The 17,198-nt window shown below is 31.7% G+C and overlaps 1 protein-coding gene across 1 annotated transcript; it reads right to left on the bottom strand.

The window, feature by feature from the left end:
* Window positions 1-617: 617 nt before the first annotated feature.
* LOC119602807 (fatty acyl-CoA reductase wat) lies at window positions 618-16,836 on the bottom strand. Its single transcript, XM_037954528.1, has 11 exons — window positions 16,745-16,836; window positions 16,151-16,668; window positions 15,817-15,945; window positions 11,239-11,358; window positions 11,066-11,164; window positions 10,841-10,997; window positions 7,721-7,910; window positions 7,511-7,654; window positions 1,822-1,941; window positions 1,346-1,603; window positions 618-891 (listed from the first exon to the last, which is right to left on the bottom strand). The coding sequence occupies exons 1-11, from the start codon at window positions 16,767-16,769 to the stop codon at window positions 780-782; spliced, it is 1,872 nt and encodes a 623-aa protein (XP_037810456.1). The 5' UTR covers window positions 16,770-16,836; the 3' UTR covers window positions 618-779.
* Window positions 16,837-17,198: the final 362 nt, after the last annotated feature.

Raw genomic sequence — 17,198 nt, 5'->3', positions numbered from 1 at the left:
CTGCTCGAGGCAAATATATCACATAACCTATATTTTCATTTCTTTTCCAGAGCCACTGGCAAACAAAATGGAATATTTTTTTAAATATTTCTTAACAAAGGATTAATACATATGAGATATTTCAGATACTTATGTGTTAAATTTTAGAATGTGTTTTTCTTAAATTGTTAAACACTTATATATTGTTTACATATTTAAAGTAATATTTCCCAAGTAAGTAATTGTATTAATTTATTTTATTTTTTTCAGCTTAATATAAATTATATTAAGCCCGATCATAAATAACGTTTTCATCTTAAAGTGTTTGGTTTTATTTTATTTTCTGTAATAAATGAGAATATATAGTTTAGTTAATAAATAAATATTTTGATACAAGTTCATTAATTATAACAATATAGAAGAGAAATAAGTTAATAAGTAAAACATATAGTTGTGCTGCAATATATACTTAAGTGTATTTTACTCTAGGTCTTGTAGAATACAATAAAACTTTGAAAAGATTAAAAACACATTAATTTTTTCCATTTTTTTTTTACACAATTACAAATCAAAATCTTAGAAATGAAAAAGAAAATAGTTCTACATACACTTAAGTATGTATTACTGCTACTGCTTGCTGTGCCGCCACCTACTCAAGTGTTATTTATGGTTTTGTTGACCAGGCCACCACGTAATTACTAGTTGTACAAAGGTATGTAGGTATCAGGGTTCGTTTAATTATTGCTGGGAGTCCGTGTGTAGCAGCAGTCACTGCACCGCACCGTTTACAGCCAGTTATCTTAGAGTGTAATTTTTGGTATGATTTTGAAAAGTTTGTAATAAATCCTTAGAAGGCACATAATGAGTGTAACACCAAATGAAGTCTTTAACAGGTTGTGTATGAAAAGCCATCTAGAAAAAAGAAAATAGGTAAAATAAAAGACAACGAAAAAAGGTTAGAGAAAATGTAAGAAAATTGCAGTAACATAAATAAATAATTACACTGGTTAACAAATTTGTTTAAATAAGGAAATTTGCAAATGTTATGATTTTGAAAACTGTAACACAAGGTGAATGGGTAGAAGGTGGTTGGTTTTTTACAGTTTTTGTTTTGTGTTCATAACTGTAGCACTGTGTTGCAGTTGCAAGTGACCCCGCCTAAGAAACCCAACCAAAAAATGTAATTAAAAACTACTTAAGCTAAAGAAATATAATTTTTTTCTATACTTCATAATAAGTATGCAATTAATTTCCGGTTTGAACTTATTTTTGTTTGTTTCATTGCCAAATGATGTCAAACTTTTTATTTATTAAAAAACTGGATTTTTTATTGTTCAACAAAGAGTTCAAACACGACAATACCTACCTACGATAAAAAGTTTTTCTTTTACGTAAATCATTTTCCGTATCCTTGAAGAAATATTTTCGTATACCACTTAAATAGGAACGAAAATATTCATTCCAATTAATCGTATTGGTATTGAATTGTAAAACTTTCTTTTCTTCGTCCGACATCAATGCATCCAATTCAGCGATATTTTGATTGGAAAACATCCATTCTTTGAGACCAAACCAGGACATCATGTAAATGATTTTGGTAATCTTTGAATAAGCTTTAATGTAACTACAAAAAGAGAACAGAAGAAAGCAAATGACAATAACATCAAAATCAACTTTAAAAAATCTTTGCATGAATGTGTATGTATGTATGTGTGTATATACATTAGCATGCTGCATTATTCAATTCAATTGAATACAAACAAACACATTCAGTAGATATAAAGCTACTGAGAGAATCCTGCCAAACAAGTTTTATGAAAAATAAATAATTGACATACTTACATGCATTTCTGTCCGGTAGCCATGGCAATTAAATCTAGTACATAAGCTGGTATATGATGTAGAAAGATGGAGGCGGCATAATGTAATGGCTTCCATGGTATTATTATGTACGAAAAGCACCTGATCCAAAAACCAGAAAACAGAAAAGAGCATTAAAAAAAAGAGAAGTAGAAAAGGATACACATACACACACGCACATTCGTAATACATGTATGTAGTAGTTAGGTTTGTATGTATTTTGTAAAGTTATAACAATGACATTTTGTTCGCTGCTCAAACGTTCGTTTGTAGGTCTGTCCGTGTGTCCGTCCGTCAGTCGTTTGCTTGTTTGTTATCATCGTGGGGATTTAAATAATTTAAACGAAAAATGTTGGTTCATATTAATTCATTGTTGTGTTTGTGTCTTTTATGTGAAAAGTTGAAATTTTTATGTGCAATAATGGATAATTGTGATTGAAACTTACTTCTCTGACAATGCTAATTTGTCTACCTTTACCCCAAAGAGAATATTTTGAAAATGTTTTATTTGTTTATAGTGACAGTTTGTTATCACTTAACTGACATTTATTTCTTAAACATAACATAATACTAATCTCATATAATGTCAACAATGTCTAATGGGTGTGTTTGTAGTCTGTAGACGCATAAACGCCTGGACCGTTTGAGCCTAGTAGGCAAGATGCCACGCCCACATACAAAATAAGTATAAAAAGTGGCATATCTCAGAGACTGCAACAGCTAGAGTCTTCAAATTTTATATGGACAATTTTGACATCCATATATATATATTTGAGGACAAAAATGGGCGGATTGGCTAAGGGGGTGTGGCACCTCCTGTATAAAGAATATATTAAATCAGTAAATCGGAAAAAATATAACAGTTAGAGTCCCATTTTTTCCCGACTCTACTATTACTTTAGCGATAGCAAAACCAAACAAACAACAAGTATGCGAAAGGAAACAAAACAAAAACAAAATACATAAAGCAATAAAACCAACACACATCCAAACATATGTTTTTTTCAATAAGCAATGTTGTTGTTGCTTTTTTATCAAAGCATGTGAAAAATTGTATTTTTTTGATGAAATTTTCAAAGATTGTCTCAGGTTTTTGCTCATATCTCCATTATTTATGGACGGATTTTGCTAATTTTAAATATGAAACTTCTCGAAAGCATGTCTGACAGAATTGTTGAAAATTTGGATCTCGAAGATATCTGGGGTTTTCAGAAAATTGATTTCAATAGACAGACAGACGGACATGGTTTAATCGACTCCGCTATCTATAAGGATCCAGAATATATATACTTTATAGGAATTGTGGAAACTACAAACGGCATGACAAACTTATATATACCCTTCTCACGATGGTGACGGGTATAAAAATATAGTGATTTTAACCATAAACTCTTCACGTAATTCAAAAACTATTGAATTGAATTACTTTGAAGCTTAAACTTTCTATTGTCAACGCTTCAAAAAAGTATCCAAAAGTCGGCTTGAACCTTTCAGCCTTTACTTCAGCTTATGTTTGTTTGTATGTGTCATTCTCGGGGATTTTTTTGTTTGTGCAATGTGTTGGCAAAAGCATAGATGACATCGATGAGTGTGTTTGTATCTGTGTGTTGCATAAACTTTTTATTTTGCATACGCAAATTTTTGCTATTGTATAAAAATGGATATACCCTGCAATTCGGAGTGCTGATACCAATGTAATAATTGCACAACTAAGTCTGCGAATGGTTACTCCTAATGCATTAAATACCAACTTTCGAAACTTGACTACACTACACAATAGACTTCCGGTTAGTTAGTCCTTAAGATCCCTAAAGTAGTATCTAAACTTTCGCTGTATTACTTCTAGACTCTTAAGTGTTAATTAAATTTCACTCTGCATAACAAAGAGTAAAGTACGAGTCAGTGAAGTATTTATTTTATAATTTGAGAAATATTACTTTCTAAAAGGAATACATAGACTCCTTGCAGAACTGCTGGGTTATGTAATAAGTTTCGTATGATTATGTGCATGTTCAGCACCACTGCCACTATCATCATATGGTTGGTATCAATATTGCTGTATCGGTTTTAGGTTACACTGCAGATAAAGTTATTGGATGAAATAGTTTGCCAAGTGTTTTGAGTTAGTTATGGGCAAGTGTATGTGTGTGTATGTATCCGTAACTTTTATGCATAAATTTAGATATTAGGGTGGTAATGGTTGTATAGTTAATTTCGTTGTAGTCGGTTTTTACGCTTCTTAATAAACTTCTTTTGCAAGTCTTCACTTAAATGCAAAACATAGGCAGAATTCATTCCTATTACGAACACATAAGCTCTTTATATATATCCACATCAGGGTGATTTTCGAAAGAACTTGTATCAGTTGTGCCCCGAACCCTTTATAAATCTATATCAGCGAAACGCAACGAGCTCTCAAATGAGCTCTCTTTTTTGTTTTCATACGTACATAAATACACATATTGTACAAAAACAACCAAAACTCGAAAGATAGCTTAAAGCTTATCGTCGTTTATTTAAAAAAAAATCGGACAAGTGTCTGGTACTGTTTTCAAATTCGATCCCTTTAGGGAATAAACGGGTAAAAACAGTATTAAGGGACTTTTTTTGCACCGCATGTATCATGTAAACCAGTGAATACAAAAGATATTTCGGCTCCTTCTTAGGGTTCTATAGTTGAAAGGAAACGTCGACATTTCGACTTTTTGCATTTAGTTAAAAGTCGACTTTTCGACTTTTTGCATTTAGTTAAAAGTCGACATTTCGACTTTTTGCATATTATAAAAAGTCGATTTTTTTTACTTTTCGACTTTAAAGTCGACTTTAGTATTTTATAAATAGTCGACTTTTCGACTTTTTTCGACTCTTCGACTTTTTGACTATTTTCGACTATTTTTTGACTTTTTTCGAGTTTTTCCGACAATTTTAGAGTTTTTGACATTTTTTCCACTTTTTTAAAATTTTCCACTATTTTTTAATTTTTTCGACTTTATCCTTTTTTTCGACTTTTTTCGATTTCTTTCCACTTTTTCCAACTTTTCGACTTTTTGACTTTTTTCGACTTTCGACTTATCGACTTTTCTACTTTTTTCGACTTTTATTTACAAAGTCGGCTTTTTGACTTTTTTCATAGACGATAGTCGAGTTATCGACTTTTTTGGGACAAAATAGTCGACTTCGACTTTTTGCGACAAAAAGTCGATTGTTCCATTATTCGAAAGTCGGTTTATAGAACCCTAATCCTTCTTAACTTATCAAAATTTAGTACTTTTTGGCTATTCGGATGCTTAAGGGTTGAAAATTGTACCTATATTTGGTACCTTTTTCATAACCATAGTTTTTTATATGTATAAACTTGTGCATATGAATAGTAAATGGATGAGCTCCTACTACGATAGGGAGTAAAAAGTACTAAAAGGGGGAAAAACGGGAAATTTAATTTCATTCAGTCTCATTAAGCTAAGTTTTATAAAATGTGACAAATTTGTAGATTTGCTAATGGGGTGTAATGAACTCCCGTACAAGGCACTATTTTTTGGTACTTTTTTGTTTTTTTTAACTGGTACTTTTTGAATTCTTTATAATATTGCTCCTAGAAACATGAAGTTAAGCATGTAGAGCCCGAAGTTAGACAATATTTTTTTTAAATTTTTTACTGAGATCAATATCTCTAATCGCTGGTAGAGAACTAAGGCCCTTTGCTAAAAAGTCCTTGGGACCCCCTAATATATATGCATATAGACTCTTACTTTTTTCAGATTAGTATTTTTTTATAAAACTTGAACCCGTCTAATGTGTATATCTTTACATGTAAAAATTTGTTGTTATTGTTGTTGTAGTTTTGTTAGTTTTTTATTATTGTGTTCATTTCATAGACTCAAATCTGAGTGTTGAGTCTAAATATAGATTTATCGTTTGTTTTGTAACGTTAAGTACATTTAAAAATCGCGGCAAATCAATGAAAAGTTTTTGGAAAAATAACCATCGAACTAAGCAAGGCATAAGCTGAGAGAATTATAATGTTTAAACAACAGTTTGTCATATTTTATGGTCCTTCCAGCCATATAAGAATAATCATCGTACCGTTACAGTAGTCAGAAATAAATAGTTATAATTAAATAAATATAGATCTAGATCTTCTAGTCTTTCAGAAAGCAAAAGATCATTTCCTCAACGAAATGTTAAAAACTATTTTGGTCCTTCGAACCGTATTAGTAACACTCAAGATTCACTTTAGTTTTGGTGATTCAGATATGAAGAGTGAGTAGTGCTCAATGAAATATTAAGATAATCAGATCTACAATGGTTTTATCTTTGTAAAGGGTACTTTAGAAGCGATCTTGGTAAATACGCTATACTTACTTAGTTTACATAACAAATGTTATTTTGATAGTTTGTACAAGAATATGTAAATCTATATGTACACATACATATAATATATTTATCTATCTATACATGTACTTGTAAATGTATGTATATGTCGTCTTTCTGCACCCACTCACATATGTATATTTGTAGTTCCTGTGTACATTTTTATTGTTTGTTTTTGTATTAAATCCATAAAATATGTCAAATTCATTCGAGCACAAGTCGTTAAAAAAACCACCATAGAAAAATAGCAAAAAAAAAATCCCTCTTGAAAGGGGAACGCGCGAGAGGTGTTTTATTTATTTTTATTTAGTTGCATATGAACAATTTCAAACTCTATGTGTGAGTGGTTATTTGCAACAAGAATTGAATGGATAAAACTGCGAAATGCAGTGACTTTTAAATGGTTGTAGAGTGGGTAATGGTGGAAAAATATAGTGCATTTATATACTTGCAGCTATATAAATGTAAGTAAATATACATACATACTACTTACATACGTATAAACATATATTCAAACATATGTATATGTATGAGTAGTTATGTTTGTGAATGTGTAGTTTGTATAAATTTTACATAAATGTATCTATAAGTAAAGAACATAAATTTACTTTACATTCACTATTATTGACTTGTTGGGAATAAGTAGTGGTTTTATATTTTTTATGTTTTTGTATTCGAACCTCTTTAAAATTGACAGACTATATTACTTTATGCACTTTGAAGTTAACAATAAAAAATAACGTTTTTTTAGAGTTCTTTAAAAGGGATTTATTTTAAAAATTTCAGGTTAATCAAATTAACCTAATTTTAAAATATAAAGTTAGACTAAGGACTTTGATTAGAAACTTTTGTTTTTCACTGTGTATAATTTTCATACCCTACACCACCAGAATTACTTTCTGAGTCGATTAAGCCATGTCCGTGTGTCCGTCTGGCTGGCTGTCCATGTCAACCTTGTGCGCAAGGTACAGGTCGCAATTTTCAAGATATTTTGTTGAAATTTGTGTGTTTCGTGTTTTTCGGCCCAACTTCATCTTCACATTTTCATTTCAAGCGAATGTTTTACATTGTGAAATTGCACTGTTTCATTAACGACACCTGTACGTATACGTGTTAATGATTTATTGATACTATAAATATTAAGTATACGCCTAAAAAATCTAATTTTTTAAGTTTTTTTTGCGATTTTATTCTTAAAGATGAACTTATTTGATTTTATATGTTCAGATTTTTTTTCTTTATCGTGTGGCTCTCTATTTGTCATTAAGTAGAAAATTTTCCAAATTCAACTCATACTCACCACAATGCCTTATCGAAAGGCTCATGAAATCCTTTGCGTGACAATTGCATATACTGACCCCAGGTTAAGTTATTTTTATCGAATATATAATTATATACCGGAATTTCATGTCTTTCTTTCGATTCTAGAGCAGCAGCTTTATATCTAAAAATATCAAAAAACCAATATTATAATAAATAATTTTTATTGTTTAATTGCAGTTTTACTCACCTTCTGGCCACATCCCAAGCACTGGATATCATGGCGTTAACACAATAATCGGCGGGCACCATATTCGCCTTACACTTCGAATTGCCATAAATACAACGTACTAAACCACGTGCCGACCATGTACAAAGACCCGAAGGACCATATAAATTATCCGTCCAACCGGGTATGGGATCCTTGTAAGTAGACATAACTATGAAAATAAAAATTATTTTATGTTTAGTGATATTTCAGTAAAATTAATAACGTTTTCAATTACAATTACTTTGGATATAAGTGTAATTGAAGTTTTATCAATTACAATGACTTGTTATTGCAATTGCAATACAAGTAATTGTATACCAATTACCATAAAAGTCCCCTTTTATAGATTTTCATACATGTTTCATATAGATAATCAATGAGGACCCTATAAGTTTGATTTTATGATTCTAGTCTCAATATTACAGAAAATTCAAAAATAACAGTTGATGAACGAAAAAGTACCAGAAAGTTCCTTTTTATAGATTTTAATTTAATCAGGATGATGACAGATTTTTATAAAATCAGAAAGCTGCGTGTTCAATTTTATGTTTATAGGTACAATATTATAGAAAATACAATAATACAGTATTAGTAAAAGGACGAAAAAAGTACCAGAAAGTCAAAAAGTTTAAGTACCAAAACACCTCTTTTATTTAATTTCAATATAATAGAAAATTCAAAAAGTACCAGTTAAAGAACAAAAAAGTGCCAGACAATACTCAATTTTAGATTTTCACTCACTCAAGTCCCTGAATGCTTACTTTCAGGTTTCTAGGTTTAATATAATAGAAAACTCAAAAAGTACCAGTTAAAAAACGAAAAAGTACCAATAGGTTTGTTTCTACACAAAGGGAAAAAAAATATACACGCCTGGTACCAAATTGACACCAAAGAGTTTATAATTGCAATGTTGTCAACATTACATAGTGTTGTCGTACGTATTTATATACTTTGACAACGGATGTTATTGAAAAATTATAAACAGTTTGGTGTCAATTTGGTACCAGGTACCTTTTCCCTAATAGCACTAATATTTACAAGTCAATACATAGGAAACAAAGTTTTATGAGAAAAGTACTAAAACTAAGTACAATTTTCATCCCTTAAACGTTCGAATATTCAAAAAGTACTAAATTCATATTTTTATTTTTTCATTAAGTTATGAAGGTCAACAATACTTTTTGTATGTTCACTGGTTTAAAAGTTAGATGAGGTGCAAAAAAGTACTAAAATACAGTTTTTACCCGTTTATTCCCTAAAGGGGCCGAATTTTAAAAAGGAGCCGAAAGTAAAAGTAGTTCTAAATAAAACCCCATTAGTGTTACTAAATCTACCAATTTCTGAAATTGTATTAAAATTGGCTCAGTGAGTTTGAATTAAATCAATTTCCTCGTTTTTTTCCCCTCTTTTGGTACTTTTCTTTCCCTATTAAAGTAATAAACATTTTATTCAAAATAGTTTCAATATCGTAGTGGGTGCCCATTCATTCACATGTACAAATCAATACATATGAAACAATGTTTTATGCAAAAAGTACCAAGAATAGGTACAATTTTCATCACCTTACACGTCGAAATATCCAAAAAGTACTAAATTCGCATTTTTATCTCTTCATTAAGTTATGAAGGAGTCAAAAAACATTTTTCGTATCTTCACTAGTTTTAAAGATATGTATATGGGATGCAAAAAAAGTACCAAAATACAGTTTTTACCCGTTTATTCCCTAAAGGGGCCGACATGAATAAATAATAATATTTGACTTAAATTAAAGTCCACTTATTGCCTCAGTTTTCTGCTCTTAAATTTTAACAATTCTTAACAGTGACTTGTTTTGTTCTTCCCCCCCGAATACCCACAGTTCAAGTAAGTTTGAATAAGTCCTAAAGGATTCTCTAAATGTTAACATGTGGTGTGCATGTATGTGTGTGTTGGTATAAGTATTTAGTTTGTTAGTTATTTGTTTGTTTGTATCTCTTTTAGTTTTTTGTTCCTACTATTGCATCTGAATGACAAACTTTTGTTTGGTTTATCTATTTACATCTTTTGCTCTGATTCTCAGGACCAGAAAGCAAAAAACAAACACACACACACAGAAATAGTTGTTTTTACTATTATTTGAATTTTAAACATAAAGACATTTGCTAAAAATTTTACATTCGAAATTCGGTGTTTATTAGGGGGCTATAAAGAAACTTAAATAAAGAAACTGATAAATATAGCTAAAAATCTTCACTTAACGAAAGTAAGGATCAGTATCCTTAGTATATTTCTTTAAATTTAGAAAACACTTCAATAGAGTTAAACCAATTATGTATAACAACACAGAGGGAAGAGGTGCCAAATTGACACCAAAGAGTTTATAATTTTTCAATAACATCCGTTGTCAAAATATATACATACGTACGACAACACTATGTAATGTTGCAACAATTCCTTGTCGAAATCTAAATTTTATACACATCCGTTGTCTAAATGTTAACAAACGTGGTAAGCTCACTATTGGCAACGGATTGTTTGTCAACGGATGTGTATAAAATTTAGATTACGACAACGAATTGTTGCAATATTGTCAACATTACATAGTGTTGTCGTACGTTTGTATATATGGATGGTATTGAAAAGTTATTTGGTGCCAGGCGTGTGTATTTCTTTTTTCCCTCTGTGAAGAGATTTACCAAAACTCTTTTCCACTTCTTGGTAGTATCCTAATAATTGCATATACAATGGACACAAAGAATCGTATACTCAACCACTGGGACATTATTTTACTCACTAATGTTCATGTTGCAAAAAAAACAAGACTAGCAAACAAACAGAAATTCAACAAAAGTAAAAAAAATGTGCAAAATAGTAATTTTTTATCATTTAGATTCTTTGCTACACTTTTAACAAACTAAAACCATTAACTGACTGTTCATAATGACTTGCAACGTTATTTTTTACTACAATTTCTGTTTTTTTCTCTATTTGGACCCAAGGGTGTTGTCTGCTTAACTCATGCACTACTACTATACGAGTCAAATAATGATGTTTTTATATATCAAACACTAAAGCTAAAGACAAAAACAAAACTAGTAAATAGTTCCAGAAGTTACTTACCTATAGGAGGTCTAAATATGCCCGCTGGTAAATAGAAGGCCCGGTGGTTAACTAAATTCTCAGCACATTTTTTAGTCATGGTATAAGTATTGGGCATTTCACCTATTAAGCAGGGACTAAACTTTTCCAAAGTTTCATCATCAAATATGCGGAAAATCTGTTAAATGTTTAATATAAATAAACTTTGTCAATATGTAGTTTAAATTTAGTTTAATCCTTACACACCTGCATAATTTTCTCATAACCTATCTCATTTTCATAAACTTTCTCTTGTATCTTTTTCAAATTGCAATTGCAATATAAAGTAGAAATATGCACAAATGACTGTTAATAGAAAAGTAGAAAAATTTATAAAAAATTTCTTAAACTATTGTTTATTTGCTACAACTCTAGCTCACCTTTAAATTTTTCATTTCCATGGCTAAATCCAATATTTTCTTTGTACCCAAAACATTGATGTCGATAGCATCACCAATTTTTTCATTAAATTTCACAGAGGCAACAACATTGAAAACAATCTGTAAAATAAATAAAAACAAAAACAAATAACAAAATAAATTCATACAAAAAAAAAAAACTGTAAAAAAATTCTTTGCAACATCCATTCAATTAACTCATTGATGAACTATAGTCTGCAGTCAAACAAATACTAACATACATACATACATACATATACTTTTTTATTTACTACTATAGCTTTTTTACAAATATTTACTCAAACATATTTACAATTTTATTTACAAGAGTTTATACCGTTTATATACTATTATTTACATGAATTTACATGCAACAGTACATATCTTTTATTGTGCGTTTTAGGCAGCTTTAAGGGGGGGGTGACAAATCTGAAGAATTTTCTAGATTGGAGATTACTAAAGGCAATTGTTTAATTGATTTTGAAATAGTAAATAGTTGCAATTTTTTAGAATATTTACTTTGTAATTAGAAAATTATTAAATTTAAAAATATTATTTTAGAAAATTTAATCTGTTTGATATTCTTAATATGCATATGTAAATATGTATGTACAAATACATACATACACAAATGATTTAGAAGCAAAAGCAGCAATCTCCGCTATTGTCGTTTTGAACTTCATAAAGCAAGATTGAAAATATAACATAGAGAAAAATTCGTACTAAAAAGGGGAAGTTTTACTAATATTTAAACCCATACAAACAGAGGAGACCGAATGTTTTAGAGTTTTTGAAACAAAATCGTTATGACCGATATCTTTGCGGAACTAAAAGCTTTAGAATTCAAAATAGCGATAGTCACTAAAGTGGTATATAAGCTTATAGTGTCAGTAATCAGGTAATACATTCGCTATAGGACTGACTTTCTTAGATTCGAATCTATCTTAGATCTGTTTAAACAATCTTCATTAATTATGCCCTTCACCTTACGTAAACACCTGCCTTGACGGTCTTATTTCACGGTGGTCTTTTTCAACCGCAGGGTGAGCTTTTACAACGACTCACCACCGCCTCATTGTGCTTCTTACACTCAGGTGGCAATTTACGTATATGGAATTTCCGGTCCAGTATACGTGCACTTTGCTCTAGTACTTGAGCTATCTAATGTCTGACCATTTTACTCACAGAGGACACACTGTTGTAAATCTGTTATGAATAGAGTTTGTTCTAAATATACCGGGACAAGGAAGGAAAATTCAATGGTATCACTTGCATAAGATACCTTTCATCCATCACCATGCAAACCTGCACACTTCTCATTCATTCGACACACTCATAAGAGAACAATATACGACAGATTCACTCTAGGTATACGGGCGGATGAGATCCTTATAACCCTACATTCATCTTGTATCATATACATTAAACACAAACTCATTTCGGACGTTTAGTCCCACAGTCACTCCTCTGTGGGGTATCTGTTGTCATTCGGTAACAGCACCGAACTTATCCCGAAGTATAGATTTCACCATGCATCAGTCTTTTAACCACAACGTACTCTTCCCGCGAATTTGGGTTTAAACGTGGATCCCGAAGGAACCTCAACCAACTAACCAGACAGGACAAGTCCTGCGGGTAACTGTCAAATCATTCCAAGGACTAGCAGATGAGTGAAATGATATCACCAGTTTATAGTCCCGGCAGACTAGAGGTACTGGTAGCACCTACCCCGGGATTGCAATACACAAAGATGAGGGTCTTTCATCAAGGAACATGCCCCGGGGGTGAGAATGGTATATATAAGTTTGTCATTCCGTTTTTAACTTCCACAATATAATTTTCCGACACTATAAAGTATATACGTTCTGTATCCTTATAGAAAGGGGAGTCGATTAAGCCATATCCGTCTGTCTGAAGACTCTAGATATCTTCGGGATCCAAATCTTCAATTATTCTATCAGACATGCCTTCGACAAGTTTCTTATTTAATATCAGCAAAATCCTTCCATAAGACTTTTGTCTGAGATCTTGAAGGCATAGTAAGTCTCCAGATGTCTATAGAAAAGAAGTGCAATTTATACTGTCAACAGTTCAAGACAAATATCGTCACCTATCATCCAGCACAATCCACAGATCACAATCTTTAAGTCTAATATACCTTGATATGCAACGATGTCGAGGAGTTTGGGAACTTTGCAAATCTAGTGGGTTAGTTTTAACTACATAACTATGATTCATTCTAAATCCTCCCGACTTTTCTTACTTTTTGGTAGTACTGCTGATCTCTGGCAAAACATGTAACAAATTCCCTATTCTATGAAAAATACCGTTTGAAAATTATAATAAAATGCACACGTTTTTGGAAAATAATTGTTAAGTGACTAAAAGAACAGTGAAGATAAAAACTTCGAATGCTAGCTTCTAGATGGTAAGGTTCAAGACAAATGTTTGTGTTACTTAACTAGAAGAAGAAAATAAAGATGATTAAAAACCTCAGTGTACTGATGCATGGATCTGCAAGTTCAGTTTAGAATCAATTTTCTAACCATTTTTGACTGAGAACCTGAAATCTAAGATAATATTAAATTATGTGCTTTATCGACTCTAACTCTTCAACGTCATCGAATTGTCTGCAGAGATCCGGTACCGGAAATCCTCTGTCAGAAATCTTAGACTACATATACATATCCAGTCCAATAAGTATCATTGTTGCATTTGCATCATGTCTTGGAAATAAGGCCTTTGATACTTTTGAATTCTTTTTTCATTCTTTCCTGAGTATTTTTCCTCCAGGATGATTTCCAAATACTTAGCTCCACTTAATTCGACGCCATTTAGTTTAGGCAGCCAAAAAATATATCTTCTTATCTTACATCGTCTGGTCTTTGCCGAATACCATACACTTCTCCAGGAAGTCTTAAACTCCAAGCTCTACCAGCGAATCCCTAATCACATCAATCTTAATGTTATTAAAGGCTCCAACTGCATCTACAAAACCTACTCAATACTACCAAACTGATCAGGTGAGTATCATTTACTGATTCATCAGTACTTTTTATCAAAACACAATATCTCGGCCCCTTCCCCACCTACCCAGAGGGAAAAAAGACGTTTTAAAACTATACACGCATGGTAATTATTTGCCACCAAAGTGTTTATAATTTTTCAATAACATTCGTTGTCAAAGTATGTATGGATAGTTATTAAATTAACAACAAAAATACACGACGTTATCAAACAAAATATAAATAATACATGACGTAGTTAAATCATAAAAGCAGATTCGATCTACGACTGGTGGCGGCTTTTTTAAATTATTTATTTATATATGGGTATCTTTTCGGAGTGAAAACGATGTGTTACCAAAGTGACAACGCTATGTTGTCAAACAGAACGTTGCACTGTCTAAATGATAACAAAGTGTTATCGAAATGACAACAATACGTTGCTACATTGACAACAATGAGTTGTAAAAATAACAACACATCCGTTGTTTAAATGTTAACAAACGTGTTAAAATCACTTTTGACAATAAATTGTATCAATGTCGGTACTTTTCTACCGGGTTTTAACCTCTGTGTATTTTCACCCTTTTGAAGATAGAATCTGAGGATACTACTCTTGATAAAACCTAACGGGATTGCTAAGGGAACGACGTTGAACTACCCTTGGATACTTTGGTATTCTTGGAAATAACATTTAAAATGTAGTAAAATTTTTACGAATGGAATGCCAGAGGTATGATTTACATCATATGGAAACCAAGCCACTCGGGAGTAATCGGCAACGAAAGAGCGAATATAATAGCTTTAAAGGAAAGGGAGCTGGTACTTAAGATGACGAACGCAAAACCACTTGACGCAACGTGGGTAGAATTAAAAATATGGGTGAGAGAAACCCACAAGGCCCCTTGGAATAATAAAACGGTGGGTAGAACCACAAAAATATTATGGGGCGACACTAACGAGAGCAGGAAGGGTAGCCTCCTTAAAATGAGCTAGTCTGAGGTTGGTATGATGTTACATATTCTGAGTGGATACACAGAATTACGAGCACATCTATACAAATTGGACGTGCGGATTCAGGCGAATATAGAGCATTTGGAGAGGACAGTGAAACTATGGAGCACTTTCTTTGTCACTGTCAGGCATTTGTCGAAGTATATTGGAAGTGATCTTATTCCGGAAATAACATTCCTAACTAACACTGATTGGAAAATTCTTAGGAATTACGTCCAGGAAACTGAGTTCCTGATGATAAAACATTCAATGAATACTATATAAGGATTTTGTTTTTGACAACAAAAATTTTCCATTAACAGGTACAATAGTATCCTAAGTGTATTTCTTCGAATCTGATGTATACACATCCTCCTATTAATCTAAGCTAACCCTAACCTAATATTGGGAAAATCGATCCATAAAATTATTATTACAGATCCCAAATTTCTATATTTTCCCAAAGCTTAACTTTTTGGAAGTGTTCTTTCAAACATTAGACGTATTATAATATAAGACCTTTAACCGATAATAAGATTTTTTATTTCAAACGTCTACTTACCGTTACTTCATTGCACAATAACTCACGATCTTTAGCAGCTATATCTAGATCGAAAGCACTAAAATTGGCACGTATCGGATAGACTTTATCGAACAAATGAGTATTTTCAGCACGTAATGTATCAAATATCTATAAAACAAGAAACAAAAAGCATTTACTTACAACAAAATATTTATTTACTATCAAGTATTTATGTCGTTGTGAATAAATATTTACAAACTTTTCAATCGACACAACCATAAACTTACTGGCAACAATGCAAGTGGGTGTTTTGCAATTTAAATACGTACACAACTGATGGTATGTTTATCAAACTGTTATTGATTGCACTTACCGATTCATTGAAGTACTGCTCCAAACGTTGCTCGACAGTCATGTTGTCTTTGCAACGTATTAACATGTAAATTTTACGCACTTCAAAGGCACGCAATAATTTTTGTATTAATACTTTTCCCACAAAACCCGTACCACCTGTGATCAGGATGGTGGCATCTTTGTAAAAGTCCTTGATGGGAGTTTTACTGTCACTGCTGCTGTTATTGATATTGATGTTGATGCAGTTTTTGTTGCTAGAATGTTTGATGGCATTACTATCAACAGTCTGGCCATTGCTATTAGTATGCGTGTGAGTATTCCTGCTGATGACATCATCTGTACCACCAATGACATTTTGTTGGCCATCTTGGTTGCACATAGTACTATCGTCTGTTGTAGTACCTGCACAAATTTCATATTCGTTTAAGTTGGTCATAGAGAATTTACGTGGGATGGATGATGGTGACAATGAGCTGGTCGTTGACGTTACAGAGAATGATTTGTGTTGCAATTTATCGTTGGTGAGCAGCTCATCAGCTAAATATTCATGTGTAAAATATAAATTGGCTTATTATTAAAAGATGCTGTGGGAGGTTTATATTTTTAAATTTACCATTATTTAAATTTAAATTATCCATTTTAATGAAACTTTTAAATTTTAAGTAAAACACTTTTTAAAACTGAACCACACTGTAGAAACTTTTCCGATTAAATGACCAAGAACTAAAAAAAAATGTCTAGTTTTATTAATATTTTGTTTTATTTCTTTTTTCGATTAGCCATGAAAATCGAAACATATGTCCTTTTACACAATGACACACTTACGCCATACCAACAGCGTATTAACCAAAACAATCAATCATTCGACCAATAAATTAATCAATAAATAACAGTTAGATTTCTTGCAAGTAATTCCCACAATTCAATATATGAATGGTATGGATGGATGAAGTAGTGACGTGTTGCAAGACGTTCATACCGCAATACTTATACATACACAAGTGCATGTGAAAATATTTGTTAGTGGGTTCAAAAAAAACAGAACGAAACACGAACACTTGCTGTTC

The sequence above is a fragment of the Lucilia sericata genome, unplaced genomic scaffold (genome assembly GCF_015586225.1).
Source record: "Lucilia sericata isolate MDLA Ls3-8-SP2 unplaced genomic scaffold, ASM1558622v1 Contig000254F_arrow, whole genome shotgun sequence".
Taxonomy (NCBI): domain Eukaryota; kingdom Metazoa; phylum Arthropoda; class Insecta; order Diptera; family Calliphoridae; genus Lucilia; species Lucilia sericata.
Note: the sequence above shows the minus strand (reverse complement) of the source record. Positions and strands in the feature narration are given on the sequence as shown.

Coding starts and splice junctions, on each gene's coding strand:
- LOC119602807 (XM_037954528.1), bottom strand. CDS start 16,769: ATGGATAATTTAAATTTAAATAATG. Junction 7,911..10,840: donor CATATTTAGACCTCCTATAG/GTAAGTAACTTC, acceptor TTATTTTCATAG/TTATGTCTACTTACAAGGAT. Junction 7,655..7,720: donor GCTTGGGATGTGGCCAGAAG/GTGAGTAAAACT, acceptor TGATATTTTTAG/ATATAAAGCTGCTGCTCTAG.